The sequence below is a fragment of the Melospiza melodia genome, chromosome 30, assembly GCF_035770615.1.
Source record: "Melospiza melodia melodia isolate bMelMel2 chromosome 30, bMelMel2.pri, whole genome shotgun sequence".
Classification (NCBI taxonomy): domain Eukaryota; kingdom Metazoa; phylum Chordata; class Aves; order Passeriformes; family Passerellidae; genus Melospiza; species Melospiza melodia.
The window spans coordinates 1918087-1938827 of NC_086223.1; the positions used below are offsets into that span (position 1 = coordinate 1918087).

Consider the following 20741-nt stretch of genomic DNA (forward strand, 5'->3'; position numbering starts at 1 on the left):
GGTGCTAAAGGCATTTTGCACTTTCACAAGTGGCAGAGCCAGCTGTGCTTGGCCAGGAGGGACAATGACACCAGCCAGGAGGGACAATGATACTCTGCTTTAAAATCTTAATTTAATATTTTCAACTTGAAGGCCATCTGAAACAGAAGTCAAATGCTGAGAATCCTGAGAAGCAGGGATGGAAAAACCCTTCAGAAACACCAATACTGAGGGAAAAGGATGGAGGGTAAATGCAGATTATTTATGAGAACATGGGTGCTAAAGGCATTTTACACTCTCACAAGTGGCAGAGCCAGCTGTGCTCAGCCAGGAGGGACAATGACACTGGGCTTTAATATTTTAATTTAATATCTTCAAATTGAAGACCACCCAAAAGAGAAGGCAAATGTTGAGAATCCTGAGGAGCAGGGATGGAAAAACCCTTCAGAAACACCAATACTGAGGGAAAAGGATGGAGGATAAATGCAGATTATTTATGAGAACATGGGTGCTAAAGGCATTTTACACTCTCACAAGTGGCAGAGCCAGCTGTGCTCAGCCAGGAGGGACAATGACAATGACAATGACACTGTGGTCACTCCTGAGTGCCACCCTGGGCCAGGGCACACCCCAGGACTGCTGGGCTATTTTTGGGACAAAGGAATGACACAGGATTGCCCATCACATCCCACAGCTGGGCGTGCAGGAAGCTCCAGCCCATGGAAAGCTCCCAGTCTGCACCAAGCCATCAATAATGGATAAAATTCAATGGGGTTTCAATGGCATTTGAGGGGTTCTGGTCATTCAAACAATGGTGTCCCAAAACAGACGAGGTCAACGGGAGGGTGGGAGGACATCAAGGTCTCGTTCCCTTTAGGAACAATTATAAATCTGGAGTTTTTGCAAAGATAATACAAGAGTTCAACCACAATGTGCCTGAATATTTTCATTTAATATTTTCAACTTGAAGGCCACCCAAAAGAGAAGACAAATGATGCCAGCCACGAGCATGCTGAGAAGCAGGGATGGAAAAACCCTTCAGAAACACCAATACTGGGGGAAAAGACTGAGCTTCCCAAACAGGAATTAAATCTGGAATTGCAGCAGATTAAATTCTCTCACTGCAAAGGGACTCCCTATGTGTTTGATTTTGTCTGAATAGCTCAGCTCTGCACAATTTGGGTAAAACACACTCACTTTGAGCAATTTGCAGGTTTGGAACATTTATTTTTCCACCCAAACAGGATTCCTGTCCTGCTCACAGCTGCCTGGTGAGCCCTTTGACATATTTTTATTCTTCAGTGGAGAAAATAATCCCCAAAATTAACTTAATCACCAAACACTGCTCACAGATGAAGGCAGACTGAGCTTCCCAAATAGGAATTAAATCTGGAATTGCAACAGATTAAATTCTCTCACTGCAAAGAGAGAATGTGTTTGATTTTGTCTGAACAGCTCAGCTCTGCACAATTTGGGTAAAACACACTCACTTTGAGCAATTTGCAGGATTCAACCTCTTAATCCACTCAGGGGTTTCTAGGACTCCTCACTTTCCCACTGCTGCTCTAATTAGATTAGGGTCAGGACTCTCCTGAAATCCCTGCATGCTCTGAGGTGAGCCAGCTTAGACCTTCAGCTTTCTAAAATTACCAACAGCAATTTGTGCCAGCAAACCCCTCCCACCATCCCAGTTCAATCCCAGTTCACTCCCAGTTCAGCCCTGCTCCCACGGGCTGGGCAGGGGCACGGACACCACGGCTCTGCTGCCAGCTCAGAGCTGCCCATGGGCACGAGGGCAGCTCCCCGGGGATAAATCAGAATGTGGGCATGGCAGTGCCAGGCCTGGGCATGGGCTGGGCACGGAGTTAGAGCTGCTTAGGCCAGGAGAGAGCTGCAAAGTGGCTGCCCTGCCTGTGAGGCAGCAGGAAGAGCTGAATTCCTGCAGGATGATCCTGCTGGGGCCAGGCAGCAGCCCCATGTCACACTGGCAGTGCCAGCTGCTCCAGGAGGGCAGCACAGACACCTCTGCCAGGGAAATTGGGGCTGGGGGTGGCTGCCAGGCTCAGGGAGGGAAAGCAGCTCTCCAACAGCAGTGGGAGTGCAGGGAAAAGGGACGGGATGTTGTTGTAAACGTGTTTTATGGAAAATCCTTTCCTTGGGATTTTTCCTCCTGAGAAGCTGAGAGGCCTCAGGAACAAAATGCAAACAATGGTTATCAGCAGATAACCACTGCTGTGGGATGCAACGGGTGCATCTGGGATTGGTCTCATGTGGTTGTTTGTAATTAATGGCCAATCACAGTCAGCTGGCTCAGACTCTCTGTCTGAGCCACAAACCTTTGTTATCACTCTTCCCTATTCTATTCTTAGCCAGCCTTCTGATTAAATCCTTCCTTCTATTGTTTCACTACAGTTTTAATATCATATATATGATAAAATAATAAATCAAACCTTCTGAAACATGGAGTCAGATCCTCATCTCTTCCCTCCTCCTCAGACCCCTGTGAACACGGTCACAGGATGTCACTGTGGGGACACATCCACAGCTGGAGCCAGCAGGGAGCACGGATTCATTTCCCAGGGAATTCTGCTTTTTGCTGCTTTGGCTCATTGCTGTGTGTGTGTGAAGGTCCAGCCAGGATTCATTTCCCAGGGAATTCTGCTTTTTGCTGCTTTGGCTCACTGCTGTGTGTGTGTGAAGGTCCAGCCAGGATTCATTTCCCAGGGAATTCTGCTTTTTGCTGCTTTGGCTCATTGCTGTGTGTGTGTGTGAAGGTCCAGCCACCTCCAGAGGTGTCATCACTGCAGGTGCAGCAGTGCCAGGACATGGATTGGTCACCATGCTGGGGCTGGCCCATCCCTGGCAGTGCCCAGTGCCAGGCTGGGCAGGGTTTGGAGCACCCCGGTGTCCCTGCCCATGGCAGGTGGAACCAGACAATCCCTAAGGTCCCTTCCAACCCAAACCATCCTAGGATTCTGGGACCTGCCCATCCTGTCACGCTCTCTGAACATGCAGGACAATGTCCCCACCGCAGGTGGGACACGACAGGGTTGTCACCGCTGACCCCAGACACATCAGAGCACCACCCTCCTGGTCCACCCCTGATTTTTAGGGATAACAAAAGCTGCTCTTCTCCTCTTTCACATCCTCCTCCTCTTTATTGTGCCTAAGTGCAGCTTTCACTCCACACCCAGGGGACCCCGAGGCTGGCTGAGAGTGGCCAGAGCAGGGACAACACTTCACAGAGCAGTGCCCAAACACACCAGCCTTTGTGCTGCACACAGTGCCACCCATTTACAGAAGATCCCTGCACAAACCCCATCCAAGCTTCTCTCTCAAAGGCTGCACTGTCAATGCACAGTAATTAATTTGCACAGTATGCTAACAGTGAATTGCAGCTCTCCAAACCATCACTTATGAGCTTTAAACATTTATCAACTCCTGATTTCCCCTTGGTGCCACCACATCCTGAACAATTCCCTGCTCTCCAGCAGGTCGGGATGACCAGGGACAGCAGGACACAACAGGCACAGACATTTCTAGGACACAGTGGGATCAGGTGGGAAATGCCCATGGAACCAGTTGGGAAATGCCCACAGGATCAGGTGGGAAATTCCAATGGAACCAGGTGGGAAATGCCCATTGGATCAGGTGGGAAATGCCCATGGGATCGGGTGGGAAATGCCCATGGAACCAGGTGGGAAATGCCAATGGAACCAGGTGGGAAATGCCAATGGGATTGGGTGGGAAATGCCCATGGAACCAGGTGGGAAATGCCAATGGGGATCAGATGGGAAATGTCAATGGAACCAGGTGGGAAATGCCCATGGGATCAGGTGGGAAATGCCCATGGAACCAGGTGGGAAATGCCCATGGGATTGGGTGGGAAATGCCAATGGAACCAGGTGGGAAATGCCCATGGGATTGGGTGGGAAATGCCCATGGAACCAGGTGGGAAATGCCAATGGAACCAGGTGGGAAATGCCCATGGGATCAGGTGGGAAATGCCCACAGGATCAGGTGGGAAATGCCAATGGAACCGGGTGGGAAATGCCCACAGGATCAGGTGGGAAATGCCAATGGAACCAGGTGGGAAATGCCCACGGGATCGGGTGGGAAATGCCCACGGGATCGGGTGGGAAATGCCCATGGGATCGGGTGGGAAATGCCCATGGGACCAGGTGGGAAATGCCAATGGAACCAGGTGGGAAATGCCAATGGGATCAGGTGGGAAATGCCCATGGGATCAGGTGGGAAATGCCCACGGGATCGGGTGGGAAATGCCAATGGAACCAGGTGGGAAATGCCCATGGAACCGGGTGGGAAATGCCCACAGGATCAGGTGGGAAATGCCAATGGAACAGGGTGGGAAATGCCCATGGGATTGGGTGGGAAATGCCCATAGAACCAGGTGGGAAATGCCCACAGAACCAGGTGGGAAATGCCCATGGGATCGGGTGGGAAATGCCCATGGGATCATGTGAGAAATGCCAATAGAACCAGGTGGGAAATGCCAATGGGATTGGGTGGGAAATGCCCAATGGAACCAGGTAGGAAATGCCCTTCCAGGTGAAGCACTGAAGTTAAAGAGTCATCCCTTCTCCCTGCTCCTTTCAATGCAGAAGTGAGCCAGCAGCATTTCCCTGGGTCACACTCCCCTCCCCACACACTTCACTGTCACTGAGTGTTGACGGCACCAGCCTCTTGCAGTGTAAGAAATGTTGCTGTTTCCTTTCCCATCTTTTCCCAAAATCCTTTCCCACTTTCCCTCCATCCTCCAGGATTTACCCTGAATCTTTTCCCACCTTTTCCCAAAATCCTTTCCCACTTTCCCTCCATCCTCCAGATTTTTCCATCCATCCTTTCCCACCTTCCCTGGATCCTTTCCCAAAACCCTTTCCTGTTTTTCCCACATCCTCTTCCAACTTCCTTAAATTTCCTCCTGCTTTCCCTCCATCCTCCAGGATTTACCCTGGATCCTCTCCCACCTTTTCCCAAAATCCTTCCCCACTTTCCCTCCATCCTCCAGGATTTACCCTGAATCTTTTCCCACCTTTTCCGAAAATCCTTTCCCACTTTCCCTCCATCCTCCAGATTTTTCCCTCCATCCTTTCCCACATTCCCTGGATCCTTTCTCATCTTTTCCCAAAATCCTTTCCCACTTTCCCTCCATCCTCCAGGATTTACCCTGGATCTTTTCCCACCTTTTCCCAAAATCCTTTCCCACTTTCCCTCCATCCTCCAGATTTTTCCCTCCATCCTTTCCCACCTTCCCTGGATCTTTTCACCCTTTCCGCCCCCCACCATTCCCCAGGGGTTTAAATGGGGAATTTTCCCTCCCAGCAGGACAAGAGAAGGACCCAGAATTCCCAGATTTAGCCCAAACTGCTGACACAGACCTTTGACCTGCCTCTGTTTGCCTCTGGCTTTGGGAGTGACCTGATCCAAACTCATGATTTGGGAGCAGAGCAGCAAAATCCTGGATGGAAACACCAACCCACGGGTGTCCAGGGAGGACTCACCGAAGCAGCAGCTCTTTGGGCAGTTTCTTGTTGATTGCAGCTTCATCGTTGTTTGAGAACATCTGCAAACACAAAAAAAAAAGGCACAATTTAGCCCCAAATCAAGGCAACAAACCCTGATTTACCTCAGGGAAAAAGTGGTTGGTTCATGAGGATGTTTCCAGATATCCCAGGAAATTCCTAGCAGATAAACTTTGTGCTGCAGGCTTTCCAGTTGCTGCATCACAGAAAATCAAAATATTTTAGAGCGCGGTGCAAGGATGGTCTGTAAATTGAGAGATGAAATAGAAACTGAGATTTGCAGCTGTTGCAGGGAAGTAAATGATAATCAGGATGTGCTTGTGAGCTGGCACTGACTGGAGAGGCTCCCTCAGCACACAGCAAAACTGGGAGGTTTCACAGACCAAACATCTGGCCAAGGAGGGGAAGAAAGGTCCAGAAGGCCAAATATTCACCAAACAGAGCTGGAAGGTGCAGCAGGGTTGGTTTCTGTGATGGAAAAGGTGCCCCAGAATCTTCTCCCAGCCCTCAGGAGCTCTGGGACAAACAGGGCTGATTTTTAAACCACCAAGAATGGATTAAAGGGAGTTGAGATGTTTGGTGCTGCACAAGGAGGAGGGATAATGCTGGGAAAGCTGAGTGCTGTGCCAAGCAGTGAGGGCAGAGCTGGTGCTGGGATCCCCCCAAATCCAGGGACAACACCTGGTGCACCAAGGAGTCCCAAGGAAAACAGGGAGAAAAGGCTCACGTGAAAAATAGAAAAAAAAACAGCTCTAAGATTTAGTATTGTCTTGCCAGATTTAGTATTGTCTTGCCATGGGGAAAATCCAGCACCTCCCAAATATCCTGTCCCTGAGCATGGATCCAATCCCATAATATCCCAAATATCCTGTCCTTGAGCATGGACAAATTCTAGCAGAAAATCCTGGAATTTGGGCTGGCAGCCAGCAGCCTTACAGCTGGAGAAACCTCCCAGTGCATCTCAGAGGCAGAGTTTAAACTCCAAAAATTCACCCAGAGCTTTCAGAACAGAAAACTGGTTTGGAGTTTAAACTGCAAAAATTCACCCAGAGCTTTCAGAACAGAAAAGACTTGTGGAGTTTAAACTGCAAAAATTCATCCAGAGGTTTCAGAACAGAAAACTGGTTTGGAGTTTAAACTCCAAAAATTCACCCAGAGCTTTCAGAACAGAAAGCTGGTTTGGAATTTAAACTCCAAAAATTCACCCAGAGCTTTCAGAACAGAAAACTGGTTTGGAGTTTAAACTGCAAAAATTCACCCAGAGCTTTCAGAACAGAAAAGACTTATGGAGTTTAAACTCCAAAAATTCACACAGAGCTTTCAGAACAGAAAAGACTTATGGAGTTTAAACTCCAAAAATTCACACAGAGCTTTCAGAACAGAAAAGACTTTTGGAGCTTGGAAGTTTCATCTCCAAAGTGTCTTGATCCAGACTGGGTGGGCTTTAAACTCCAAAATATTCAAGCTGTGGATGTAGTGCTTCATTTCTGCCATCAGTGCTCGATCCCCCACCTTTCCCAACCTAAAAAACTGAGCTGCCTTCCTGGAGGCAAAGCAAATATTGCACTGCAGAGATCAGTCCCAATGAAGTGACACAGAAATGCAAGGGCTCCGTGCAAAGAATGAAGTTGTTTCCATCCAACAAGCAGCTCTGAGCAGGGAATTTTCCCTGCAGCCTGTACTTACACAGGGAATTTCATTTAAAAACCCATCCAGTTTAATCTGCATGAAGTCTCCAAGGGAATGGCTGGGGATGCTCTGAAAGGATCAGGAGCAGGATCAGGAGCAGGATGGGAATGTGGGTGCTGCCCTCCTGCCCCTCTGGCTCCCAACCAGAGCCCTGTCAAGGCAAAATCCTGACTAAGCAGGACAGACAGAAATAGAGGCCAGCCCAAAGGGCTTATTACAGGCTTAATATTCCTAAAAATAGCTGGACAGGCAGGGGGCTGGATGGGCTGCTTGCTTGGGAAAGCTGAAATTGCTGCTGGCATGGAGGAGCTACCTGAGCCCAGGCTGCATTTCCTGGATTTTCATCCCTTTTTTTTTTTTTTTTTTTTTTGATAATGCTGTTTAACAATGATTGGATCACAGTTTTTTTCCTGTACATGACAATTCAACAAATATTTCAGTTAAAATGGTGGGTAACATCCCCATGCTGTGCTGCACTCAAAGCACTGCTTTTTATAAGATGAATCTTGGGGATCTTGTAGACTTTATAATTCTGATTCATTTTGTTGTTTCTTTGAACTTATCTAACTATAGATGTTGTTCCAGTGGTTCAGGATGCCTGAAAAAATGAAAGAGTTGATCCCAAACCATTGTCAAGCACTTGTATCTGTTACACTGCAGTCAGCACTTCCCCAATGGATTTTGGTGATATGGAAAAGGGTTCCTTTGAATCCCTCTTTATCATCCATAAAGTGAAGTGTTCTTTGATTTCTTTTTTTTTTTTTTTTTGGTTTTTTTAATAATATCCTCCAAAACCAGAACACACATAAACACACAGAAATGTCAGATTTTCAGCAGAGGAAAGATAATGCTTGCAGTCTAAAGGATGCTCAGAAGTGGGATACATTAAATAAAGAGCATCTTTTGGGATACATTAAATAAAGAGCATTTCTTGGGATACATTAAATAAAGAGCATTTTTTGAGGTTTTTTGAAGCAGCAATGATCCAGATTAAACCCTACAGGAATGGGGGCCAGGATGAAGCTTTTCCTGCTGCACACCCCTCAGGGAAATCCCTCAGGGCTGGATGGGCAAAGGGACAAGGTTGTGCTGCTGCCTCCAGAAGGGAAAACTCCACAGGCACAGGTGAGACACCAAAACCCCAACCCAAAACATGCTGGGATTCTGTAAAAGCACCTTGCCAGGGCCAACACTGTCACACAACCCATTCACACAGCTCCTGGCAGAGGGAGCAGGGAGAAGTGAATCTTATTTGGGGCAAAAACAGCAATAAAAATTTGGGACAGCAGCGCTGTCTCTGGGGTCACACAGGCTGAGGCCAAAACCCATTTTCCTGGTGGCCTGGAAAGCCCCAACTGATTTTTGCTTCCAAATCTCCCCAAATCCCTCTTCCCTCTGCTCAGGCCACAGCAGCAGCACAGTGAGGGTGTGAAACACAACTCCCACGTGTCCATATCCCACTGAAAGGGTTCCCCTCCAGAACCTGCTGCCAGCTACATCCAGCCTCTTTTATTCACCTGGTTTGCTCTCCTCCCCCAGTCCTGGCTGCCAGACAGTTCTCCCAAAAACAGCCCTGAGCCCTCGCTGTGCCCAGCTGAAATCTCAATTTCAATCCCAATTCCAGCCCCAATCCCAGCCCGAGGTACCCGAGGGTCACCGGCGGCATCCGAGCGGCTCCTCCCGGGTGGCCCTGGAGCAGCTCAGGAGCAGCAGCAGCTCTCACTTCATCAGCTTTAATTCAGCTTTAATTCAGCTTTAATTCGGCTTTAATTCCTCACCAGCTGAATGAGGAAACCCCTCCCCAACACCAGACACAGCCAGGGAGAGGTTGGGCAGCACCAACCCCGTCCCTGCTGCCCAGGCTGCTCCAAGCCCACAGGTGATACCTGAGGTGGCCCAGAACAGATTTCTGATAGAAAACGATGCTGGTTTCTCACACACACCTGCCAAAGGTTTAAATTCCCAAGGTTTTAAAATCCCAATCCCAATTTCAATCCCAATTCCAGCCCCAATCCCAATCCCAGCCCGAGTTACCCGAGGGTCACCGGCGGCATCCGAGCGGCTCCTCCCGGGTGGCCCTGGCAGGACCTGGAGCAGCTCAGGGAGCAGCAGCAGCTCTCACTTAATCAGCTTTAATTCATCTTTAATTCAGCTTTAATTCCTCACCAGCTGAATGAGGAAACCCCTCCCAGCATCAGACACAGCCAGGGAGAGGCTGGGCAGCACCAACCCCGTCCCTGCTGCCACAGGTGACACCTGAGGTGGCCCAGAACTGATTTCTGATAGAAAACAATGCTGGTTTCTCACACACACCTGCCAAAGTTTTAAATCCCCAAGGTTTTACAATCCCAATCCCAATTTCAATCCCAATTCCAGCCCCAATCCCAATTCCAGCCTGAGTTACCCGAGGGTCACCGGCAGCATCCAAGTGGCTCCTCCTGGGTGGCCCTGACAGGACCTGGAGCAGCTCAGGAGCAGCAGCAGCTCTCACTTAATCAGCCTTAATTCAGCTTTAATTCAGCTTTAATTCAGTTTTAATTCCTCACCAGCTGAATGAGGAAACCCCTCCCCAACATCAGACACAGCCAGGGAGAGGCTGGGCAGCACCAACCCCGTCCCTGCTGCCCAGGCTGCTCCAAGCCCACAGGTGATACCTGAGGTGGCCCAGAACTGATTTCTGATAGAAAACAATGCTGGTTTCTCACACACACCTGCCAAAGGTTTAAATTCTGAAGGTTTTAAAATCCCAATCCCAATTTCAATCCCAATTCCAGCCCCAATCCCAATCCCAATTCCAGCCCCAATCCCAATTCCAGCCTGAGTTACCCGAGGGTCACCGGCGGCATCCGAGCGGCTCCTCCCAGGTGGCCCTGGCAGGACCTGGAGCAGCTCAGGAGCAGCAGCAGCTCTCACTTCATCAGCTTTAATTCATCTTTAATTCATCTTTAATTCAGCTTTAATTCAGCTTTAATTCCTCACCAGCTGAATGAGGAAACCCCTCCCCAACACCAGACACAGCCAGGGAGAGGCTGGGCAGCACCAACCCCGTCCCTGCTGCCACAGGTGACACCTGAGGTGGCCCAGAACTGATTTCTGATAGAAAACAATGCTGGTTTCTCACACACACCTGCCAAAGTTTTAAATCCCCAAGGTTTTAAAATCCCAATCCCAATTTCAATCCCAATTCCAGCCCCAATCCCAATCCCAGCCTGAGTTACCCGAGGGTCACCGGCGGCATCCGAGCGGCTCCTCCTGGGTGGCCCTGACAGGACCTGGAGCAGCTCAGGAGCAGCAGCAGCTCTCACTTAATCAGCCTTAATTCAGCTTTAATTCAGCTTTAATTCAGCTTTAATTCCTCACCAGCTGAATGAGGAAATCCCTCCCCAACACCAGACACAGCCAGGGAGAGGCTGGGCAGCACCAACCCCGTCCCTGCTGCCCAGGCTGCTCCAAGCCCACAGGTGATACCTGAGGTGGCCCAGAACTGATTTCTGATAGAAAACAATGCTGGTTTCTCACACACACCTGCCAAAGGTTTAAATTCCCAAGGTTTTAAAATCCCAATCCCAATTTCAATCCCAATTCCAGCCCCAATCCCAATCCCAATTCCAGCCCCAATCCCAATTCCAGCCCGAGTTACCCGAGGGTCACCGGCGGCATCCGAGCGGCTCCTCCCGGGTGGCCCTGGCAGGACCTGGAGCAGCTCAGGGAGCAGCAGCAGCTCTCACTTAATCAGCTTTAATTCATCTTTAATTCAGCTTTAATTCCTCACCATCTGAATGAGGAAACCCCTCCCAGCATCAGACACAGCCAGGGAGAGGTTGGGCAGCACCAACCCCGTCCCTGCTGCCCAGGCTGCTCCAAGCCCACAGGTGACACCTGAGGTGGCCCAGAACTGATTTCTGATAGAAAACAATGCTGGTTTCTCACACACACCTGCCAAAGGTTTAAATTCTGAAGGTTTTAAAATCCCAATCCCAATTTCAATCCCAATTCCAGCCCCAATCCCAATTCCAGCCTGAGTTACCCGAGGGTCACCGGCAGCATCCAAGTGGCTCCTCCTGGGTGGCCCTGACAGGACCTGGAGCAGCTCAGGAGCAGCAGCAGCTCTCACTTCATCAGCTTTAATTCAGCTTTAATTCATCTTTAATTCAGCTTTAATTCAGCTTTAATTCCTCACCAGCTGAATGAGGAAACCCCTCCCCAACACCAGACACAGCCAGGGAGAGGCTGGGCAGCACCAACCTCATCCCGGCTGCCACAGGTGACACCTGAGGTGGCCCAGAACTGATTTCTGATAGAAAACGATGCTGGTTTCTCACACACACCTGCCAAAGTTTTAAATCCCCAAGGTTTTAAAATCCCAATCCCAATTTCAATCCCAATTCCAGCCCCAATCCCAATTCCAGCCTGAGTTACCCGAGGGTCACCGGCAGCATCCGAGCGGCTCCTCCCGGGTGGCCCTGACAGGACCTGGAGCAGCTCAGGAGCAGCAGCAGCTCTCACTTCATCAGCTTTAATTCATCTTTAATTCATCTTTAATTCAGCTTTAATTCCTCACCAGCTGAATGAGGAAACCCCTCCCCAACACCAGACACAGCCAGGGAGAGGCTGGGCAGCACCAACCCCGTCCCTGCTGCCCAGGCTGCTCCAAGCCCACAGGTGACACCTGAGGTGGCCCAGAAATGATTTCTGATAGAAAAAAGATTTTTCATGGTGCTGGTTTCTCACACACACCTGCCAAGGTTTTAAATTCACAGCTCTGCCCACAAGAACAACGTCCAGACCCAAAAAGGAAGAGTATAAATAAGACAAAAACTTCCTGACTTTCTCAGGACGGTCCCTGGCCATTAAACACCCACCACCAGCATTTATTTTAATTTTTTTAGGAGCTCATTTTAGCAGGGGCAACAATTTACTGCAAATACACTTAGAATGGATTAAAAAAATAAAAATCAAATCCAAAAACTGAGACATGATTCAGAATTTTCAGCTTAAACCCAAGACTCACCCAGCTCTCTGAGGCTCAGCACAATTCAAATAAGCTGCTTTGATAAATTATAGTCCTGCCCCTCCCCAACACCTGCAATTCTGTTATTATTGCTGGTAATATTGTCATTATTACTATGATTATTATTGGTAATAAGGTGTTTTTTTTCACTGCTGCCTTTGTATCCAGCTATTATGTCAGAAGATGCTGGGATCATTGGCATAAATATTGGGAAATAAAGGGAAATGATGGTGAATTAAATAAAAAAATCCACCAGAGCTGAGGTGTGAAGGGCAGTTTGTCCCAAAGGAGAACTGTGGATGCCCAAACCCCAATAAAGGGGTGCTGGCTCCTCCTCAGGGCTGAGCACATCCAGGTTTCACCCCAATCAGGGAGGATCAAACCCTGCCAGGCCTGACTTTCCCAATGCTGTGACTCAAAGGAAGCTCCCAGGCAGCGAAAACAGTAATTAGTGCAGTGTGCCGGGCCCCAATTAGTGCTGGTGTCCCAAAGAAATGGGATGGGCCAGCCCTGAGTCCCTTTTCCTGCACAGCCCCTGTCCCCAGGGCCACCTGGGACACCCAAAATGTCCCTTGGAGGAGCTGCTCCAAGCAGTGAACTCACCCTGGGCTGCTCATCCCCAGGAAATCCTCACTGGGTCAGACACGAAATCCTGGCATGGTTTGGGTTGAGAGAACCTTGAAGGTCACCCAGTGCCACCCCTGCCATGGCAGGGACACCTCCCACTGTCCCCTGTCCCCTGCCAGGGGCAGCCACAGCTGCTCTGGGAACCTGTGCCAGGGAGGAATTTCCTCCCAATATCCAAATCTCTCCTTTTTTAGTTTAAAACCCTCTCATTTTTCCTTACCATGGAAAAAGTCCTGTACCCCTGGTGGGGGTGGAGCTGGATGAGTTTGAAGGCCCTTCCAACCCAAAATGTGCTGGGATTCTGTAAAATCACTTTGGCCAACATTCCCATTGTCACCCAACCCTGCCAGAGGGAGGAGGAAGTGAATCCTATTTGGGGCACAAAATAGCAATAAAAAATAAAAATAATATTGGGACACCAGAGCTGGGTGACCCAACCCATTCACACAACTCCTGGCAGAGGGAGAAGGAAGAAGTGAATCCTATTTGGGGCAAAAATAGGAATAAAAATTTGGGAGAGCAGCGCTGTCTCTGGGGTCACACAGGCTGAGGTTAAAAGCCATTTTCCTGCTGGACCCTCCCCAGTCTCCCTGGCCCTTTTGCACAACCAATTTTTGCTCCAAATCTCCCCAAATCCCTCTTCCCTCCACAGCAGCAGCACATGGGGGTGTAAAACACAACTTGTGGTTTACATCTCTCCCCATCTCATTGTTCCAAGCACCACTTTGAAGCAAATAAATGAACAGTTTGTTATTTATTATTCACCTGGCCAAATGAAGCCCTGGTTTAACAGTGTTATGTGTGATGTGGCACGTGAACAGGAATAAGGAAAATCCATCAGCTTGGACATCTCCCTTTCCCAAATTTTTATTTTTCACAGTTTTTCTCATTATCTATGAGCCACATTGTTAGATAGCATGAAAAAATAAACCTGTTTCAGCTGTGCAAGCTCAGGTGCTCCCTGGGTTATGGCAGCAGGAGTTTCTCTTCCCATAAAAATCAGATTCCACGGTGTTGCATCAGTTTTTGCAAGGAGAGTCAGAGCAAAGTTCTGCCCTGTTTGTGTCCCTCTGTTTGCACAACCTCCATTCCTTGGAACAGCCAAGCCAGGAGCACAAGGAGCAGCCCAGGAAAAGCCCAAAAGGATCAGCCCTAAAAGAGCCAAACCCCCCATGAAAATACAACAAGAGAGGCAGGAATGCAGCAGATTCCAAAATGGGATTAGGGGCAGTGAGATTATTCAATTGCTGAACACAGACAGGATTCATTATTAGAAGGCAACTCGATTTTGGAGCATTTGGAGCTTCTTATTTAGCATCCAGCTCAGCTCATTTCACATTTTTAGAGTCAAACAAGACCTGGGAAGTCCAGAGGTTCAGAAAGGTCAGGATTCCCTCACCCTGAGGACTGAATCCAGCACAGAAATGCCATTTCTCAGGCTGAAGGTGCTCCCAAAGCTCACCACAGACTCTCACTCCTCAGAGACATCCCTGGAGTCGCCAAAATTTCATTTTTACCAGGACAAACTGCTCCATGGACACCCCAGGAGCAGCTCCTGCTCACTCCAGAGGAAGCTGGAGAGGACGGAGCTTTTTGTGTTTTGAGGATGTGGAGGAGACTGCGCGGATGGTTCACAGCCAGAGGAAGAAAAAAAATAAATCTGGAATTATTTAATCCCGACAAGGAAACCCAGGAGAGCTCCAGGTGACATCCCAGGGCATGGGAAGATGGAGAAGAGAATTTGGGTTTGGTGGATGAGTCCTCCAGAGCACCAGGAGATGTTTCCTCTCCTCTCTGCTGTTATTTGGCTGCTCTTCATCAGGCAGGAGGCTGAGAAATCCCAAATCAAACAAGGATTGGGATTTGCTGGGGCAGGTTCCACATGAAACCAACAGCACAGAGGATGAGGAGTCAACCTGGGTCATGGTTTCCCTTTTTGTTTGCTTTGGAACTGCTGATGTTCTCTGTGCTGGCCACACCTCCTGCAAAAGGGACTAATCCAAATCTGCTCCATGGCATTCCCAGGAAAAGGAGAATTCCACTCTGCCTGGGATCACAAACCCACACGCAAATCCCATTTAAGGAGCTTTGCCCATATTTTATTCCTACAGTAAGGAATTATTATTATTATTATTATTATTATTATTATTAGTAGTAGTAGTAGTAGTTCATTATTATATTATTATATATTTCATTATTATATTATTATATATTATATATATATCATTATTTCATTATTATATTATTATTATATTAGTTTATTATTTTATTATTATTATTACTGTTACTACTACTATTACTATTATCATTATTATAATTGTTATTAACATTATTATAATTATTATGATATTATTATTACAATATAATAAAATATTATTAATAATTTTATTGTTATTACTATCATTACTATTATTATATTATAATTATTATTGATATTATTATAATCATTATGATATTATTATAATATAATAAATTATTAATTTCTATTGTTATTACTATCATTACTATTATTATATTATAATTATTATTGATATTGTTATAATCATGATAATATTATTATATAATAAATTATTAAATTCTATTGTTATTACTATCATTACTATTATTATATTATAATTATTATAATCATTATGATATTATTATAATATAATAAATATCTATTATTATTACCATTATTACTATTATCATTATCATTATATTATAATTATTAATAATATTATTATAATCATTTTGATAATGTTATTACAATATAATAAAATGTTATTGTTAATTTATTATTACTATCATTATATTATAGTTATTATTAATATTATAATAATCATTGTATAATATAATAATAATAATAATAATAATAATAATAATAATAATAATAATAATAATAATTATTATTATTATTATTATTATTATTATTATTACTACTACTACTACTACTACTACTACTATCCCCCCTCCCCAGTGGATTTGTGAATTCCCCAACAACAATGCCTCAGGAATTTGTTGCCGTGGCTCCACAAAAGACAATAAATGAAGAGCAAACCCAGCCCAGCCTCCCCCTCTGCAACTCACCCGCTATTTCAAGCCTGAAACAGCCACAATATTTTAGTCACAGCCCCAAATTTGGTTCTTTTTACCCCAAAATTACATTGCAGACTCTTGATTCCCCCTGCTCAGCCAGGGGAACTGGCAGGACCCAAAGGTGAGGAGGAAGAGGAGAATGAAACACCCAGTGCCTTCATGACCTTACAATATTCCAAATTTCTGCCCGTTTTCCCCCTGTCCCATGGAATGTGAACTCTCCACAACCATCACAAACTGGTTTCTAGGAAGCACACAGGAATTTCCAGCCATTCTGCCCCTCTGGAAAATAAATCTAAGTGTGAACACGCGTTTTGGAAACTCTTCTGACCAACCTAACCTCAGTGGAAAATGACAGATTTTAAGGGAAAACAGCTCTAAAACTTTCCAGGTTATGCAGGTGAGTGGGTCAGAGGTAATCCATGCTGGGGAAATGAAGGATTTATAATCATGGAGTGGTTTGGGATGGAAGGAACCTTCAAATTCATCCAGTGCCACTCTGCCATGGCAGGGACATTTCCCACTGTGCCACACTGTCCCTCTCCAAACCCTTCCAGGGATGGGGCAGCCACAGAACACAGCAACCAAAACAGCCAAGAGACAGGATGATGTTTAAAAGGCACTTCTTGCAGCCCAAAATAATCCTTTCTATACCACACCAACTCTTCCTGTATAAATATAGGTTTTAAAAAATTAATTTTAGGCCTCAAAGGCTCCTCCAGCCTTTTGCTGCTTTTCCAACTTGTCTGGTTTTTTTTTTTTTTTTACTATGAAAATAACATTCCACAGCAAAGAAATAAACCCCACCCAAAAGAGGCCAAACAAAGCCTTTCCCCACTCTTTTTCCCCAATGGATTGGGTTCATGGTGTCCTGGTGCAACCCTGATGAAAAACCCTCCCAAAATTGGAATGAACTCCAGCCCTGCAAGGCTGAGGAAGCAAAGGATGTTGATTGTTGATTCCCTAGGAGACATTTCCCCCCAAAACGTGTCACCAACCTGATTTTACTCTGTATTCAGCCACTCTGCAGCAGTGCAAAATAATAAAATAAAGCTCTCAGGGGGTTAAAAAAAATAAATTAAAAAAAAATCAGTGCAGGCAAGAAGAGCCCAGAAGAGTAAATACAATAAGTGTGGATAATGCAGGGCTCACGTGCAGGCTCCTCTGTGGAGCTCCCAGGGTGAGCCCGGTGCTTTCAGTGCCACAGAAACACCAATATTACATTTTATTACACATTATATTATACATATTATTACAATATTACACTTAAATCACCTGAGCCCACCCCAAACTCGGATCTGATGGAGGAGGAAGAAAACAACCCCACGTGCAGTGTGGGACCACCAGCATTCCCTGCCCCTTTCTCACCTCCAGGGCTGAGGAATCCCCCCAGAACCTCTCCAGCTCAGCCTAACCAGAATTTTCCCTGCTCCTTTCTCACCTCCAGGCCTGAGGAATCCCTAACCAGAATTTTCCCAGCCCCTTTCTCACCTCCAGGGCTGAAAATCCTCCCCAGAGCCTCTCTTGTTCATCACTAACCAGAATTTTCCCTGCCCCTTTCTCACCTCCAGGGCTGAGGAATCCCCCCAGAACCTCTCTTGTTCACCCTAACCAGAATTTTCCCTGCTCCTTTCTCACCTCCAGGCCTGAGGAATCCCTAACCAGAATTTTCCCTGCCCCTTTCTCACCTCCAGGGCTGAAAATCCTCCCCAGAACCTCTCCAGCTCACCCTAACCAGAATTTTCCCTGCTCCTTTCTCACCTCCAGGGCTGAGGAATCCCCCTCAGAGCCTCTCCAGTTCATCACTAACCAGAATTTTCCCTGCTCCTTTCTCACCTCCAGGCCTGAGGAATCCCCCCAGAGCCTCTCCAGCTCACCCTAACCAGAATTTTCCCTGCTCCTTTCCTCACCTCCAAGGCTGAGGAATCCCTAACCAGAATTTTCCCTGCTCCTTTCTCACCTCCAGGCCTGAGGAATCCCTAACCAGAATTTTCCCTGCTCCTTTCTCACCTCCAGGGCTGAGAATCCCCCTCAGAGCCTCTCTAGTTCATCACTAACCAGAATTTTCCCTGCTCCTCTCTCACCTCCAGGGCTGAAAATCCCCCTAGAGTGTCTCCAGTTCACATTAACCAAAATTTTCCCTGCCCCTTTCTCACCTCCAGGGCTGAGAATCCCCCTCAGAACCTCTCTTGTTCACCCTAACCAGAATTTTCCCTGCTCCTTTCTCACCTCCAGGCCTGAGGAATCCCTAACCAGAATTTTCCCTGCCCCTTTCTCACCTCCAGGGCTGAAAATCCTCCCCAGAACCTCTCCAGCTCACCCTAACCAGAATTTTCCCTGCTCCCTTCTCACCTCCAGGGCTGAGAATCCCCCTCAGAGCCTCTCCAGTTCACCCTAACCAGAATTTTCCCTGCTCCTTTCTCACCTCCAGGGCTGAGAATCCCCTCAGAGCCTCTCCAGTTCATCACTAACCAGAATTTTCCCTGCTCCTTTCTCACCTCCAGGGCTGAGAATCCCCCTCAGAGCCTCTCCAGCTCAGCCTAACCAGAATTTTCCCTGCTCCTTTCTCACCTCCAGGGCTGAAAATCCTCCCCAGAGCCTCTCTTGTTCACCCTAACCAGAATTTTCCCTGCTCCTTTCTCACCTCCAGGACTGAAAATCCTCCCCAGAGCCTCTCCAGTTCATCACTAACCAGAATTTTCCCTGCCCTGCCATCCTACTGCCACGTTTTTACCATTCCAGGCTCTTTTTTTTGTCCCCTAGAGGGGCCGGGCAGCGTGGAGAAGCAGCGAGCAGGGATTTCCATCCTGCTCTGGCAGCGATGGGAAGTCAATCCCCGCCGCTGCCCTTCCTCCCTACGCCCTCCTCCTCCTCCTCCTCCTCCTCCTCCCACGGGAAGACAGCTGGGACAACAATGCGGCTGGAATGGCCCTGGCTCCACACTCCGCTTTGTGCCACGGCTTTTGAATAGATCTCATTGTTTACCCTCCTCTCCTTCCGTCCTCTCCATCCCCCACCTCCCCGTAAGCAAATTTTTTATTTTTCCCTCCCCAGCTAAAATAAAAAAAAATAAAATAAAAAAAAAAAAAAGCGGCGCTGGGGGCTCCTTTTTTTCCCTCCCCCAAAGGTTCTGTGGTGTTTTCCAGGCGCGTTTTCCCCCACAGCTCCTGCTCAACTTGGCTGGCAGCGCTCGAAGCCGCAGCAACACGTTGGCAGCAGCTGTGACCCCCCAAAAATCCCACAGGGATTTTGTAACAGACGGGGGGGGACCCCCAAAATGGGGTGGAGGAGAAGTTTCACCCCTCCAAACTCGCACCCTCCCCTGTTCTCCCCCATTCAGAGCAGGGAATCAGATGGGGGAACCCCCTCCCCAAAATGGATGGAAGGGGAGGAGGTTTCACACTGAGCCCCCCCAAATCGGGGAGGCCGGGTCTGAGCCCCCCAACCTCCTTTGTACCCACAGACCCTCCCCAGCCCCATTCACACTGAGCCCCCCAAAAACTGGGCAGGGAGGAGTTCAACACCAGCACCCCCAAACCTGGGGTTCACAGCCTTGAGCATCTCTGTGTCCCCAAATTCACCCCCAGCCCCATTTACAGAACCCCAGGGGGGGTTCACATCCATCAACAGAATATCCCCCCAAAAGTGGAGGGTGCAGGGGAAAAATGTCACATCAATGACCCCCCCAAACCCGGGGGACACAATCCTGAGCCCCTCATCTCCACCCCACCGACCCCCAGCCCCTTTCAAAGACTCTCCCGCGGGAGTTCACATCCGTCAGCAGAAAATCCCCCCGAAAATGGGGGGTGCAGGGGAGAAATGTCACATCAGTGACCCCCCCAAACTCGGGGGACACAGCTCTCGACCACCTCCCCATCCCAGCCCCATTTACAGGGAGTTTATATCCATCAACAGAACATCCCCCAAAAAATGGGGGGTGCAGGGGAGAAATGTCACCAACCAACCCCCAAATCCGGGGGGCACAGCTCTGAGCCCCTCATCCTGAGCCTCCCACCCCAGCCCCATTTACAGGGAGTTTATATCCGTCAATAGAACACCCCCCAACCAAAAATGGGGGGTGCAGGGGAGAAATGTCACCAACCAACCCCCAAACCGAGGGGGTACAGCCCTGAGCCCCTCATCCCTGACCCATTCACAGGGAGTTCGCATCCGCCAGCAGAAAATCCCCCCAAAAATGGGGGGGCTGGAAGGGAGAAATGTCACACCAAAGGCACCCCAAACCCGGGGGGCACAGCTCTGAGCCCCCTCAATCTCCACCCGCCATCCCAGCCCCATTCCCCCCGTGCCCCCCAGGCCCGCGCTGTCCGGGAGGGTCCCCAGAGCCCTCACGGGGGGTCGCTGACAGCGCGGCCCGGTTCCCCCCGCTCCTCCTCGGCCGGGCCAGGCCGGGCCTCTCCCCGCGGGACCGGCCGGGGCCTCACCTCAAAGCGGCTCTTAGTGACCCCGTTCATCTCCCTGCGCATGGCGGGGCCGGCGCGGGGGCGGCGGGGGGCGCGGGGCCCGGGGCGATCGCGGGTGCCGGAGCCGCGGCCTCCGCCCGGCGCCGCCGCCGCGTCCGCTCAACTTCGACCCAAAACAAAAACACTGCGCACCTGCCAGCAACGGCAGCGCTGATTGGACAGCGCGGCCGTGAGGGGGGAGGACGGGAACGGGAGAGGAACGGGAGGGGAAGGGAAGGGAAGGGAAGGGAAGGGAAGGGAAGGGAAGGGAAGGGAAGGGAAGGGAAGGGAAGGGAAGGGAAGGGAAGGGAAGGGAAGGGAAGGGAAGGGAAAGGGGCGCACAGCGGGCAATGAGGG

General features: G+C 48.6%; 1 protein-coding gene across 1 annotated transcript in view; it reads right to left on the reverse strand.

The window, feature by feature from the left end:
- FBXL20 (F-box and leucine rich repeat protein 20) overlaps positions 1-20443 on the reverse strand; it is a 37732-nt gene extending 17289 nt beyond the window's left edge. Inside the window, exons 1-2 of the mRNA XM_063179080.1 lie at positions 20367-20443; positions 5502-5563 (exon numbers count right to left, since the gene is read on the reverse strand). Of these exons, the coding sequence (XP_063035150.1) occupies positions 5502-5563; positions 20367-20408 (104 nt within the window). The 5' untranslated portion in view covers positions 20409-20443. The remainder of the gene's footprint in view (positions 1-5501; positions 5564-20366) is intronic.
- Positions 20444-20741: the final 298 nt, after the last annotated feature.